Here is a 15,239-nt window from a genome sequence, read left to right as displayed (position 1 = left end):
TGTGTGTGTGTGTGTGTGTGCATGTAGTTGTGTATGTGCTTGTTGCCTAGTTTGTGTGTGTGTGTGTGTGTGTGTGTGTGTGTGTGTGTGTGTGTGTGTGTGTGTGTGTGTGTGTGTGTGTGTGTGTGTGTGTGTGGGTATCTTTTTGAATAATTATCATTACAATTAATTAAGAAAGTTTTGTTTCTGGTAAGTTACCGAATCATAGATATGAGAGCTTTTAGTATCACAATGTTTCAGTAAATTCAAATCAATTTAATATTGTTAGGATTCAATTCAGCTCTCCTATAGGCTATACTTCGTTGCAATTATTTAGATTTTCTGTATCACAACTCCAAAACAATTGTTGTCATTGTATCTCCTCGGCCGAAGTGTAGGCCTACTTTGCATCTTAGTAATGTACAATCTACAATCCGGAATCAGTAATATGCTACATTCAAATACTAAATTCAACCGAACGAATTTTTTATCGACCAACTCTAAAACAGTATTGACGTCCCAGTTTTGAACTCTAAGGGACGCTGTTGGCCAGTGAAACAATAGTGTGTGTGTAGTGGATATTGTTGGAGCTTCCCATCCCTTTAACTGCGATGGAGAGGCGAACTGAACCACAATGACGCATTTAGGGTGGAGCTTGACGGAGGCACTCTCGCTTAGAAATTCGTCCTGTTGTTCAAAGGGAATTTCAATTAAATTGAGGGCTTACTTAATTTTACCGGAGCTTGGTTTTCTCCTTTTCTTTTTTGTGGATATCATTGTGAGTTTCCTGGAGGATACATTTCTATTGAAAATGGCATTACGCCGTAACGGGTTGGTGTGTTGCTGTTGGTGTCGGAGTCAAATATGGGTAATCTTTCTCCATTTCGTTATTTTTCTCAACATCGCCGTTTGCCAGATCCGGTATACTATTCCCGAGGAGATGAAAAAGGGGTCTCTTATCGGCAACGTTGCGCAGGACTTGGGGTTGGATCTGAAAAGGCTTCGCTCAGGCCGAGCAAGAATCTTGACGGGAGAAAGCCCTCAATACGCCGATCTGAAGACAGACAAAGGGATTCTAGTGGTGAATGAGAGAATGGACCGAGAGCAGCTCTGTGGCGACGTTACACCTTGTAGCTTTAGCTTCGAAATCATCTTGGAAAATCCAATCGAACTGCATCGTGTGATAATTGAAATATTGGACATTAATGATCATAGCCCTGCCTTTAAAAACCGAAACATAAATCTTGAAATAAGCGAGTCGGCTATCATAGGTTCTCGTTTTAATTTAGAAAGTGCAGACGACCCTGATGTTGGAACTAACAGTTTGCAAAATTATATGTTGAACACAAACGAACATTTTATAATCAAACAACACTCTAACGCAGATGGCAGTATATTTGCAGAACTGATTCTACAAAAAGCGTTAGACAGAGAAATTAATCCTCGTCTTTCGTTAAAGCTGATCGCAGTTGACGACGGAACTCCACAGAGATCGGGTACAGTAAATATAGAAATTACTGTCTTAGACATCAATGATAATGCTCCCGTGTTTAACCAATCAGTATACAGGGCTACAGTGATAGAAAACGCCCCAATTGGGACATATATGTCCACTGTGAATGCTTCAGATGCTGACACTGGTTCCAATGGTTTGGTGACCTACTATTTTACAAACATAAAGGGTGGTTTAGGGGATTTGTTTCACATTGACACCATCTCCGGTATACTAACTGTGACTGGTAAAATTGACTTTGAAAAGGATAAAAAATATGAAATAAGAGTAGGGGCAAAAGACCAGGGGGGCCTGGATGATGCCAGTAAAGTAATTATTGAGGTGATTGACGTCAATGATAACGCTCCACTTATTAGTGTAATGTCATTCTCTAGCCCTGTATCAGAGGACGCCCCTACTGGGACCACCATAGCTGTAATCAATGTAAAAGATTCTGATTCAGAGAAAAACGGACAGATATCATGTTCAATTGATTCATTTCTCCCGTTTAAAATACAATCCTCGTTAACTAATTATTACAACCTGCTCTCAGATGTAGTTTTTGACCGTGAAACAACGTCAGAATACAACATAACCATCACCGCGACCGATTCAGGGTCTCCTCCCTTATCCAGTGGAACAACTTTGAGGCTCGTTATTTCTGATGTGAACGACAATGCACCAATATTCACTAAAAAGAGCTATTCAGCTCATGTTGTAGAGAACAATGAGCCAGGGGTCTCCATATTCACCGTCAGTGCTCGAGACGCTGACTGGAATCAGAATGCCAGAGTGTCGTATCTTCTGGAGGACACGCAGGTCAGTGGTAGTCCAGCCTCTACTCATGTTTCTATCAACTCTGAAACTGGAGTTCTGTATGCAGCACGCTCTTTTGACTATGAACAAATTAAAGCACTGCAGCTAGTTGTTAAGGCTCAAGATGGAGGCTCTCCTCCCCTCAGTAGTAATGTAAGTGTGAAAATACTGATCCAGGACCAGAACGACAACGCCCCTCAGGTTCTGTATCCAGTCCAGACTGGTGGTTCTCTGGTGGCTGAAATGGTGCCTCGTTCAGTAGATGTGGGCTATCTGGTCACTAAAGTGGTGGCTGTTGATGTGGACTCTGGACAGAATGCCTGGCTCTCCTATAAACTACAGAAAGCCACAGACAGGGCGCTGTTTGAAGTGGGCTTACAGAATGGAGAAATAAGAACTATCCGCCAAGTCACTGATAAAGATGCTGTGAAACAAAGACTGACTGTTATAGTGGAGGACAACGGACAGCCCTCTCGTTCAGCTACAGTCATTGTTAACGTGGCGGTGGCGGACAGCTTCCCTGAAGTGCTCTCGGAGTTCACTGACTTTACACACGACAAGGAGTACAATGACAACCTGACTTTTTACTTGGTCTTGGCTTTGGCTGTGGTTTCCTTTCTCTTCATCACGTGTTTAGTGGTGATCATATCAGTGAAAATCTACAGATGGAGACAGTCTCGTATCTTGTATCATTCCAGTCTCCCAGTGATCCCATATTATCCACCACGGTACTCAGACACTTTGGGGACAGGGACTCTCCAGCACGTGTACAATTACGAGGTGTGCAGGACCACTGACTCCAGGAAGAGTGACTGTAAGGTCGGCAACGCTGGTAGTCAGAACGTTCTGATAATGGACCCCAGTTCTACAGGGACCATGCAGCGAATGCAGAGTGAAAAGAGCATCCTGGATGAACCAGACTCTCCACTAGAGGTGAGTTCTATCAGATGTGATTGTACATTAATGTTGATTTGTAGCTCATTCAATATTTTGAGCACCACGGAGAGGGAGAGCTCCCCTAAAGATGAGAGCCGGAAGGTTGACTTAAGACTATGACATTTTCTTGGATCGAAATTCAGACTTTGCCAAAAAGTATTCTGGAGTGAGTCACAATTTAAAGGATTGGTACATGAATGTCCTGTCATCAATTTAATTACAATATGCACAATGACTTTTTTGCACTACTCTGGACCATTAGAAATGTATCCAACTATCTGCTAATCTGCAATCCTGTCGTGCTTGCTGGTGTTGAGACAAATAGTTATATTCTATGTAGATCTATATTATTTGAACAGTGTGTGTGTGTGTGTGTGTGTGTGTGTGTGTGTGTGTGTGTGTGTGTGTGTGTGTGTGTGTGTGTGTGTGTGTGTGTGTGTGTGAGTGAGAGAAATTGTTATATCACATCATTGCATTGACATGAAATCTATCGAACATTTATGTAACTAACTTAAACTCTCCGATAGATTACGTTCCATTTGCAATGATACACATTTTGGAATTTCCACACAATAAATGTAAACAAGTTCTAAGAATATTGTTATCATGCCTCTGTGGAGGACACCACAAACGTTCAGGAATCAGGAACGAAATTAGGTCATACGGACGAATGTTTTATATGTGGGCCCACTCTAAAACAGTATTGACATTCCGTTTGTGAACTCTAAGGGACGCTGTTGGTCAGCGAAAAAATAGTGTGTGTTCAGTAAATGCTAGTCGGAGCTTCCCATCCCTTTAACTGCGGTAGAGAGGAGAACTGAAACACAACGACGCATTCAGGGTAGAGCCTGACGGAGGCACTCTCGCTTCGAAACTCGTCTTCTTGTTTAAAGTGATTTTAAATCCAATTGAGTGCTTTACTTTATTTTACCGGAACGTGGGATTCCCTTTTTATTATTTGGTAGATATCACCGTGAGTTTCGTCAAGGAATAATTCCAATAGAAATGGAGTTACGCATCAACGGGTGGAAAGGTGGCTGTTCGTGTCGGAGTCAAAACATGATTATTTTTCTATATTTCTGTTTCTTTCTCAACATCGCCAGTTGCCAGATCCGGTATTCTATTCCGGAGGAGATGAAAAAGGGGTCTCTGATCGGCAACGTTGCGCAGGATTTGGGGTTGGATCTGAAAAGGCTTCGCTCAGGCCGAGCCAGAATCTTGACGGGGGAAAGCCCTCAATACGCCGATCTGAAGACAGACAAAGGGATTTTAGTCGTGAATGAGAGGATGGACCGAGAGCAGCTCTGTGGCGACGTTACACCTTGTAGCTTTAGCTTTGAAATCATCTTAGAAAATCCAATCGAACTGCATCGTGTGATAATCGAAATACTGGACGTCAATGACAATACTCCCGCTTTTAAAAACAGAAACATACATCTGGAAATTAGTGAGATAGCAATTGTAGGATCACGTTTTGATTTAGAAAGTGCAGATGATCCAGATGTAGGGCCTAACAGTTTACAAAATTATGTACTATCATCTAATGAGAATTTCGTTCTCAAACAGCATTCAAACGCCGATGGAAGCAGATTTGCAGACATGATTCTCCAGAAACCGTTAGATAGAGAAGTAAATCCTCATTTATCATTACAACTGCTTGCAATTGACGGCGGAACTCCGCAGAGATCTGGTACAGTAGAAATAGACATTACGGTTCTAGATGTTAATGATAATGCTCCCGTATTTAACCAGTCTGTATACAGGGCTACAGTGATAGAAAATGCACCCGTTGGGACACATATAACAACGGTAAATGCTTCTGACGCTGATGCTGCTTCCAATGGATTGGTAACTTATTATTTTTCTAATTTAAAAGGAGGATTGGCTAATCTGTTTAATATTGACAGTGTGTCCGGCAAAGTATCTGTTTCTGGTAATATTGATTTTGAAAAAGATAGAAAATATGAAATAAGAGTCGGGTCAAAAGATCATGGTGGTTTGAATGATGGTAGTAAATTAATCGTTGAGGTAATTGATATCAATGATAACGCTCCAGTAATTAATGTGATGTCATTCTCTAGCCCTGTATCAGAAGACGCCCCTCCTGGGACCACCATAGCTGTAATCAATGTAAAAGATTCTGATTCAGAGAAAAATGGACAGATAACATGTTCAATTGATTCCAAACTCCCGTTTAAAATACAGTCTTCATTAACTAATTATTACAACCTGCTGTCAGATGTAGTTTTTGACCGTGAAACGAGGTCAGAATACAACATAACCATCACCGCGACAGATTCAGGGTCTCCGCCCTTATCCAGTGCAACAACTTTAAGGCTTATTATTTCTGATGTGAACGACAATGCACCAATATTCACTAAAAAGAGCTATTCAGCTGATGTTGTAGAGAACAATGAGCCAGGGGTCTCAATATTCACTGTCAGTGCTCGAGACGTAGACTGGAATCAGAATAGCAGAGTGTCGTATCTTCTGGAGGACACGCAGGTCAGTGGTAGTCCAGCCTCTACTCATGTTTCTATCAACTCTGAAACTGGAGTTCTGTATGCAGCGCGCTCTTTTGACTATGAACAAATTAAAGCACTGCAGCTAGTTGTTAAAGCTCAAGATGGAGGCTCTCCTCCCCTCAGTAGTAATGTGAGTGTGAGAATACTGATCCAAGACCAGAACGACAACGCCCCTCAGGTTCTGTATCCAGTCCAGACTGGTGGTTCTCTGGTGGCTGAAATGGTGCCTCGTTCAGCAGATGTGGGCTATCTGGTCACTAAAGTGGTGGCTGTTGATGTGGACTCTGGACAGAATGCCTGGCTCTCCTATAAACTACAGAAAGCCACAGACAGGGCGCTGTTTGAAGTGGGCTTACAGAATGGAGAAATAAGAACTATCCGCCAAGTCACTGATAAAGATGCTGTGAAACAAAGACTGACTGTTATAGTGGAGGACAACGGACAGCCCTCTCGTTCAGCTACAGTCATTGTTAACGTGGCGGTGGCAGACAGCTTCCCTGAAGTGCTCTCGGAGTTCACTGACTATACACACGACAAGGAGTACAATGACAACCTGACTTTTTACTTGGTCTTGGCTTTGGCTGTGGTTTCCTTTCTCTTCATCACGTGTTTAGTGGTGATCATATCAGTGAAAATCTACAGATGGAGGCAGTCTCGTATCCTGTATCATTCCAGTCTCCCGGTGATCCCATATTATCCACCACGGTACACAGACACTTTGGGGACAGGGACTCTCCAGCACGTGTACAATTACGAGGTGTGCAGGACCACTGACTCCAGAAAGAGTGACTGTCAGGTCGGCAACGCTGGTAGTCAGAACGTTCTGATAATGGACCCCAGTTCTACAGGGACCATGCAGCGAATACAGAGTGAAAAGAGCATCCTGGATGAACCAGACTCTCCACTGGAGGTGAGTTCTATCAGATGTGGTTGTACATGAAAGTAGATTTGAAGCTCATACGATATGTTCAGCACCACAAAGGAGGAAAGCTCCACCTAAGCTGAGAGCAGGAGATCTTGCTGACCCAAGACTAAGTGACATTTTCTCAGCGATAATTTCAGATTCTGCTTGCAAGCATTCTGGAGCAAGCAAAAATGTAAAGGCATGATATATGAATCTAATTGTTACAATGTGATCAATTGAGTATAAAATGCATAAAAGCCTTCATGCATTACTCTGGACGATTAGATATGTAGCCATCCAGCTGGTTGTATCCCGTCTTTCTTGCTGGAGTTGTTAGCTAAATATTCATTTTTGATCTAGATCTGTGTGCCTTGGCAAGTTTGTGTGTGTGTGTGTGTGTGTGTGTGTGTGTGTGTGTGTGTGTGTGTGTGTGTGTGTGTGTGTGTGTGTGTGTGTGTGTGTGTGTGTGTGTGTGTGTGTGTGTGTGTGTGGTTGCATGCATGTGTGCGTGTGTGAATAATTCTCATCATGAATAATTGAGATTAGTTTATTTCCAATAAGTTTGCTAATGAAGTGAGAGCTTTCGCTAAGACAATGTTACACTGAATTTAAATACATTGAACATTGTAAGGATTCAATTCAGTTCTCCCGTAGATAGTTTGTGGAAATGATTCGTTTTTTCCATATTAAAAGTTAAAAAAGGTTCCGATCATTTTTTTCTCCCTGGCCGTATAATTTGCATCTCAGGAATATGCACTCTACAAACGGGAACAATTAATATGCTACATACAAATCATTACGTCATTTGAATGTTTTACATGTAGGCCTGTTGTAAAACAGTATTGACATTCCGTCTTTAAACTCTAAGGGACGCTGTTGGTCAGTGAAATAATTGTGTGCGTTCAGTAGACGCCGGTTGGATCTTCCCATCCTTTTAACTGCGATAGAGAGGAGAAGTGAACACAACGACGCATTCAGGGGGGAGCTTGACAGAAGCACTTTCACCTCGAAACTCGTCTTATTGTTTGAAGGGAATTTAAATTAAATTGCAAGCTTTTTTATATGACTGGAACTCGGGTATCACTTTTCTTTTTTTTGTGGATACTATTGTGAGTTTCATCAAGGATTATTTTCCATTGAAAATGGCGTTACGCCACAACGGATGTCAAGGTGGCTGTTCGTGTCGGAGTAAAATATGGATCGCTTTTCTATATTTCGTGATTTTTCTCAATGTCTCCAGTTGCCAGATCCGTTATTCTATTCCTGAGGAGATGAAAAAGGGGTCTCTTATCGGCAACGTTGCGCAGGATTTAGGGTTGGATCTGAAAAGGCTTCGTTCAGGCCGAGCAAGAATCTTGACGGGAGAAAGCCCTCAATACGCCGATCTGAAGACAGACAAAGGGATTCTAGTCGTGAATGAGAGGATGGACCGAGAGCAGCTCTGTGGCGACGTTACACCTTGTAGCTTTAGCTTCGAAATCATCTTAGAAAATCCAATCGAACTGCATCGTGTGATAATCGAAGTACTGGACATTAATGACCATCCTCCTACATTTAAAAATAGAGACGTACGACTGGAAATTAGTGAGTCCGCTATCGTAGGCTCTCGTTTTAGTTTAGAAAGTGCAGATGATCCTGATGTAGGGCCTAATAGTTTGCAAAATTACATGTTGACCAAAAACGAACATTTCCTTCTCAAACAACATTCTAATGCCGATGGCAGCAAATTCGCAGAAATGATTCTCCAGAAATCTTTAGATAGAGAGATAAATCCTAATCTCTCTTTAAAGCTGATCGCAGTGGACGGTGGAAACCCGCAAAGATCTGGGACAGTAAATATAGAAATAACTGTTCTAGATGCCAATGATAATGCGCCGGTGTTTAACCAGTCTGTGTACAGGGCTACGGTAATTGAAAATGCACCTATTGGGACCTATATTACAACTGTGAATGCTTCAGATGCTGACGCTGGTTCCAATGGTTTTGTGACGTACTATTTCACAAACCTAAAAGGGGGCTTAGGTGATTTATTTAATATCGACAGTGGATCTGGTAAAATATCAGTAACAGGTAAAATTGACTTTGAAAAAGATAGAAAATATGAAATAAGAGTCGGAGCAAAAGATCAGGGTGGCCTGGATGATACAAGTAAGGTAATCATTGAGGTAATTGATATCAATGATAACGCTCCAGTAATTAATGTGATGTCATTCTCTAGCCCTGTTTCAGAAGACGCCCCTCCTGGGACCACCATAGCTGTAATCAATGTAAAAGATTCTGATTCACAGAAAAATGGAAAGATAACATGTTCCATTGATTCAAATCTCCCATTTAAAATACAATCCTCATTAACAAATTATTACAACCTGCTCTCAGATGTAGTTTTTGACCGTGAAACAACGTCAGAATACAACATAACCATCACCGCGACAGATCTAGGCTCTCCACCCTTATCCAGTGCAACAACTTTAAGGCTTGTTATTTCTGATGTGAACGACAATGCACCAATATTCACTAAAAAGAGCTATTCAGCTCATGTTGTAGAGAACAATGAGCCAGGGGTCTCAATATTCACCGTCAGTGCTCGAGACGCTGACTGGAATCAGAATGCCAGAGTGTCGTATCTTCTGGAGGACACGCAGGTCAGTGGTAGTCCAGCCTCTACTCATGTTTCTATCAATTCTGAAACTGGAGTTCTGTATGCAGCGCGCTCTTTTGACTATGAACAAATTAAAGCACTACAGCTAGTTGTTAAAGCTCAAGATGGAGGCTCTCCTCCTCTCAGTAGTAATGTGAGTGTGAGAATACTGATCCAGGACCAGAACGACAACGCCCCTCAGGTTCTGTATCCAGTCCAGACTGGTGGTTCTCTGGTGGCTGAAATGGTGCCTCGTTCAGTAGATGTGGGCTATCTGGTAACTAAAGTGGTGGCTGTTGATATGGACTCTGGACAGAATGCCTGGCTCTCCTATAAAATACAGAAAGCCACAGACAGGGCGCTGTTTGAAGTGGGCTTACAGAATGGAGAAATAAGGACTAACCGCCAAGTCACCGATAAAGATGCTGTGAAACAAAGACTGACTGTTATAGTGGAGGACAACGGACAGCCCTCTCGTTCAGCTACAGTCATTGTAAACGTGGCGGTGGCCGACAGCTTCCCCGAAGTACTCTCGGAGTTCACTGACTTTACACACGACAAGGAGTACAATGGCAACCTGACTTTTTACTTGGTCTTGGCTTTGGCTGTGGTTTCCTTTCTCTTCATCACGTGTTTAGTGGTGATCATATCAGTTAAAATCTACAGATGGAGACAGTCTCGTATCCTGTATCATTCCAGTCTCCCGGTGATCCCATATTATCCACCACGGTACTCAGACACTTTGGGGACAGGGACTCTCCAGCACGTGTACAATTACGAGGTGTGCAGGACCACTGACTCCAGAAAGAGTGACTGTAAGGTCGGCAATGCTGGTAGTCAGAACGTTCTGATAATGGACCCCAGTTCTACAGGGACCATGCAGCGAATACAGAGTGAAAAGAGCATCCTGGATGAACCAGACTCTCCACTGGAGGTGAGTTATATAAAATGTGGTTGCACATGAAAGTTGATATGAAGCTCATTCAATGTGTTCAGCACCACAAAGAAGGACAGCTCACCTAAAGCTGAGAGCAGGAGGCTGAAGACTAAGGGACATTTTAAGAGCTAATTCCAGATTTTGTGTGCAAACATTCTAGAGTGCGTAACAATTTAAGGGCATGATATATTAATGTGATTGTTTTAATGTGATAAATAGAACACAGTATGCATAAAGGCTATTATGCATTACTCTGGACCATTAGATATGTATCCATCCATCTGGTTGTATTCCAGTCCTGCTTGTTGGAGTTTTATGCTAAATATTATGTTTTTATCTAGATCTGTTAGCCTTGGCAAGTGTCTGCGTGTGTGTGCGCAAGTGCGCGTGAAAGGGTGTGTTTTTGTGTGTCTTTGTGGTCGTGTTTGTGTATAATGTTCTTTAAGAGCAATTAAGCACTTTATATTCCAAAGATATATTCTCTGATTAGAAATGAGAGATTTTTATATCACAATGTTTTATTGAAATAAAGTCAATTTAGCATTTAGATGACTAACATCAGCTCTCGAATGGATTATTTTTTATTCATAATAGAACACGTCTTTCCATCATGTTACATTGCAGTTTTTGTCAACATGCCTCTGTGGAGTACCTAGGAATGTGCACGCTACCTCCTGGAATCAGAAGGCTAACGAAATAACTAGGACCTATGAACGACTATAATCTACAAAACAGCCAACTATAAAACACAATTGACATTCCGTCGTTGAACTCTTAGGGACGCTGTTGGTCAGTGAAACAAATGTGTGTGTTCAGTAGATGCTAGTTGGAGCTTCCCAACCCTTTTACTGCGATAGAGAGGAGAACTGAACCACAACGACGCATTCAGGGTGGAGCTCTACGGAGGCAATCTCGCCTCGAAAGTCGTCTCGTTGTTTATAGTGAATTTGAATCCAATTGAGAGCTTAGGCTACTTTATTTTGCCGGAACTTTGGTTGGTCCTTTTCTTATTCTGTGTAGGCCTATATCATTGTGAGTTTCGTCGAGGATTATTTCCTTTTGAAAATGGCGTTACGCCACAGCGGGTGGCAAGGTTGCTGTTCGTGTCGGACTCAAATATGGATAATTTTTCTATATTTCGTCATTTTTCTTGACATTGCCAGTTGCCAGATCCGGTATACTATTCCGGAGGAGATGAAAAAGGGGTCCCTTATCGGCAACGTTGCGCAGGATTTAGGGTTGGATCTGAAAAGGCTTCGTTCAGGACGAGCAAGAATCTTGACGGGAGAAAGCCCTCAATACGCCGATCTGAGGACAGACAAAGGGATTCTAGTCGTGAATGAGAGGATGGACCGAGAGCAGCTCTGTGGCGACGTTACTCCTTGTAGCTTTAGCTTCGAAATCATCTTAGAAAATCCAATCGAACTGCATCGTGTAATTATTGAAATAACGGACATTAATGACCATAATCCTAATTTTAAAAACAAACAAATCGATCTGGAAATCAGTGAAATTGCTGCAGTGGGTTCTCGTTTTAATTTAGAAAGTGCAGAAGATCCTGATGTAGGTCCAAACAGTTTGCAAAATTATTTGTTGACGTCGAACGATAATTTCGTTCTCAAACAACATTCCAACGCAGATGGCAGCAAATTCGCAGAGATGTTTCTACAAAAACCGTTAGACAGAGAGGTTAATCCACATCTCTCGTTCAAGCTGATCGCGGTGGACGGAGGGTCACCTCAGAGATCTGGTACAGTAAATATAGACATCACTGTTCTCGATGCTAACGATAATGCTCCAATTTTCAACCAATCTATGTACAGGGCCACTGTCAAAGAAAACGCAGCCATTGGAACATATATAACAACGGTGAATGCGTCAGACGCAGATAGTGATTCCAGTGGTTTGGTGACTTACTATTTTGCAAACCAAAAAGGTGGTTTAGGTGATTTGTTTAATATTGACGGTGTATCTGGTAAACTAACTGTGACTGGTAAAATTGATTTTGAAAGGGATAAAAAGTATGAAATAAGAGTAGGGGCAAAAGACCAGGGGGGCCTGGATGATGCCAGTAAGGTAATTATTGAGGTGATTGACGTCAATGATAACGCTCCACTAATTAGTGTGATGTCATTCTCTAGCCCTGTATCAGAGGACGCCCCTACTGGGACCACCATAGCTGTAATCAATGTAAAAGATTCTGATTCTGAGAAAAACGGACAGATAACATGTTCAATTGATTCATTTCTCCCGTTCAAAATACAATCCTCTTTAACTAATTATTACAACCTGCTCTCAGATGTAGTTTTTGACCGTGAAACAACATCAGAATACAACATAACCATCACCGCGACAGATTCAGGGTCTCCTCCCTTATCCAGTGCAACAACTTTAAGGCTTGTTATTTCTGATGTGAACGACAATGCACCAATATTCACAAAAAAGAGCTATTCAGCTCATGTTGTAGAGAACAATGAGCCAGGGGTCTCCATATTCACCGTCAGCGCTCGAGACGTAGACTGGAATCAGAATGCTAGAGTTTCGTATCTTCTGGAGGACACGCAGGTCAGTGGTAGTCCAGCCTCTACTCATGTTTCTATCAACTCTGAAACTGGAGTTCTGTATGCAGCGCGCTCTTTTGACTATGAACAAATTAAAGCACTGCAGCTAGTTGTTAAAGCTCAAGATGGAGGCTCTCCTCCCCTCAGTAGTAATGTGAGTGTGAAAATACTGATCCAGGACCAGAACGACAACGCCCCTCAGGTTCTGTATCCAGTCCAGACTGGTGGTTCTCTGGTGGCTGAAATGGTGCCTCGTTCAGTAGATGTGGGCTATCTGGTCACTAAAGTGGTGGCTGTTGATGTGGACTCTGGACAGAATGCCTGGCTCTCCTATAAACTACAGAAAGTCACAGACAGGGCCCTGTTTGAAGTGGGCTTACAGAATGGAGAAATAAGAACTATCCGCCAAGTCACTGATAAAGATGCTGTGAAACAAAGACTGACTGTTATAGTGGAGGACAACGGACAGCCCTCTCGTTCAGCTACAGTCATTGTTAACGTGGTGGTGGCGGACAGCTTCCCTGAAGTGCTCTCGGAGTTCACTGACTTTACACACGACAAGGAGTACAATGACAACCTGACTTTTTACTTGGTCTTGGCTTTGGCTGTGGTTTCCTTTCTCTTCATCACGTGTTTAGTGGTGATCATATCAGTGAAAATCTACAGATGGAGACAGTCTCGTATCCTGTATCATTCCAATCTCCCGGTGATCCCATATTATCCACCACGGTACTCAGACACTTTGGGGACAGGGACTCTCCAGCACGTGTACAATTACGAGGTGTGCAGGACCACTGACTCCAGGAAGAGTGACTGTAAGGTCGGCAACGCTGGTAGTCAGAACGTTCTGATAATGGACCCCAGTTCTACAGGGACCATGCAGAGAATACAGACTGAAAAGAGCATACTGGATGAACCAGACTCTCCACTGGAGGTGAGTTCTATCACAACCACATCACATGTGGTTGTTCATGAATGTTTATTTTAGCTTGTTAGACAGTGGCAGTGGGTCAATAGGGGGCGCTGGGGCGCCGCCTCTCCGTGAAATATCCCCTCGAATATATCTGCCAACTATTAATAAACTATTATCATTACGAAATAAATCAATAAAAATACATAGCGTTTATCCTCGTTTAATTGTTTGAAATACTTGTCACTGCCAGCAACCATTTAAATGCGTCTGAACGTCAATGATTTGGGCTAGGCTATTTATTGGTCATTCTAAATAAAGCCCTCCTCCAAGTCAGGGGCGCCGGCCACGTTGAAGTCAATGTAAGCTCGCTAACTTTTTGCTGTCTATCAAGCAGAGACAGCTTTTCATTGGCGCAAGAAAATTCGCCCTCGGGTCGCACCAGTGTGCGCCCCAGGCCAATGGTATCGTTTTATTTTCTGTTATCACCACATGATTGGACAATTCAGCGAATTAATCAAATAGGCTTCCTCCCTCAGCAGCATTCGCGCACCACAACTACATGTAGAGAAGAGATACATCGCTAACCAGCAGAGAGTTGTAAGCACTTTCCACCCTTTTCAGTGGAGGATTGGACTCCCCAAGTAATGTTATACTTAAAAGGAGCAAGTAAGTTACTTATTAATTGAGTCTTTCGGCCTGTAGCATATAAACAAAATGATGCAACTGTCCCATATTTCTAACTGCATTTGAAGTAAACATTGAGACTCACAAAAAATGGACGCTATAGGACAGTGATCACGATTTGTCTCAATATCAGAATGACCACAATGGGTCAAATAGCAATGACTGGTGGAATGGCCATGAAGTAGGTCTGTATACGCAGTGTAAGCTTGTCCAGGCCCTGCAAGTCAGGATGTAGGCTATGAATCTGAATGAAAAGTAGGTAAATAGTTAGTGGCCAGACCCCAAATGCACCAGAATACAGGTAATCAAATCTATTAAATCAAAAAAAAATATGGGGGGGGAGACCTCGGAACCCCTGTCTATTACTGTGCCCCGCCAACATTTTTGATCACCAGCTGCCACTGTTGTTAGATATGATCAGCACCACCAAAAAGGAGAGCACCAAAAGCAGCGAGACTGACACAAGACTAAGTAACATAATCTTGGATATTATTTCAGACTAATGCAATTAGCATTCTGGAGTGAGATGAATTTTAAGGCATGATATGAATTGTTTGGGAATGTCCTCAATTGAATTAAATACGAGAATTCTGCATTATTATGGACCATTCAATATTTATCCATCAATCTGTTTGCGTTCCTGAGTTGCTTGCTGATGCTATTTGCAAAAATGTATCCTTTATCTAGATCTATGTGCCTTGCCATGTGTGTGTGGGTGTGCAGGTGTGTGTGTGTGTGTGTGTGTGTGTGTGTGTGTGTGTGTGTGTGTGTGTGTGTGTGTGTGTGTGTGTGTGTGTGTGTGTGTGTGTGTGTGTGCCTGTCTCTGTGTGGGTACGTTTGTGAATAATTCTCAT

General features: G+C 42.4%; 5 protein-coding genes across 15 annotated transcripts in view; all 5 read left to right on the top strand.

Annotated features, from left to right (window-relative positions):
• Positions 1–15,239, top strand: part of LOC115552155 (protocadherin gamma-C5) — a 297,188-nt gene that overhangs the window by 145,470 nt on the left and 136,479 nt on the right. The gene's annotated exons all lie outside the window — the stretch shown is intronic.
• On the top strand, positions 170–3,523 carry LOC115552160 (protocadherin beta-16-like). Its single transcript, XM_030368015.1, has one exon. It carries the CDS (start codon positions 614–616, stop codon positions 3,341–3,343), a length of 2,730 nt encoding a protein of 909 aa, XP_030223875.1. The 5' UTR covers positions 170–613; the 3' UTR covers positions 3,344–3,523.
• Positions 3,653–7,027, top strand: LOC115552179 (protocadherin gamma-A11-like). Its single transcript, XM_030368034.1, has one exon. It carries the CDS (start codon positions 4,229–4,231, stop codon positions 6,686–6,688), a length of 2,460 nt encoding a protein of 819 aa, XP_030223894.1. The 5' UTR covers positions 3,653–4,228; the 3' UTR covers positions 6,689–7,027.
• LOC115552181 (protocadherin gamma-A11-like) lies at positions 7,090–10,571 on the top strand. Its single transcript, XM_030368036.1, has one exon. It carries the CDS (start codon positions 7,795–7,797, stop codon positions 10,252–10,254), a length of 2,460 nt encoding a protein of 819 aa, XP_030223896.1. The 5' UTR covers positions 7,090–7,794; the 3' UTR covers positions 10,255–10,571.
• On the top strand, positions 11,102–13,791 carry LOC115552169 (protocadherin gamma-A10-like). The gene has a single exon (XM_030368025.1). It carries the CDS (start codon positions 11,293–11,295, stop codon positions 13,774–13,776), a length of 2,484 nt encoding a protein of 827 aa, XP_030223885.1. The 5' UTR covers positions 11,102–11,292; the 3' UTR covers positions 13,777–13,791.

This window comes from Gadus morhua, chromosome 10 (genome assembly GCF_902167405.1).
Source record: "Gadus morhua chromosome 10, gadMor3.0, whole genome shotgun sequence".
Classification (NCBI taxonomy): Eukaryota; Metazoa; Chordata; class Actinopteri; order Gadiformes; family Gadidae; genus Gadus; species Gadus morhua.
Note: the sequence above shows the minus strand (reverse complement) of the source record. Positions and strands in the feature narration are given on the sequence as shown.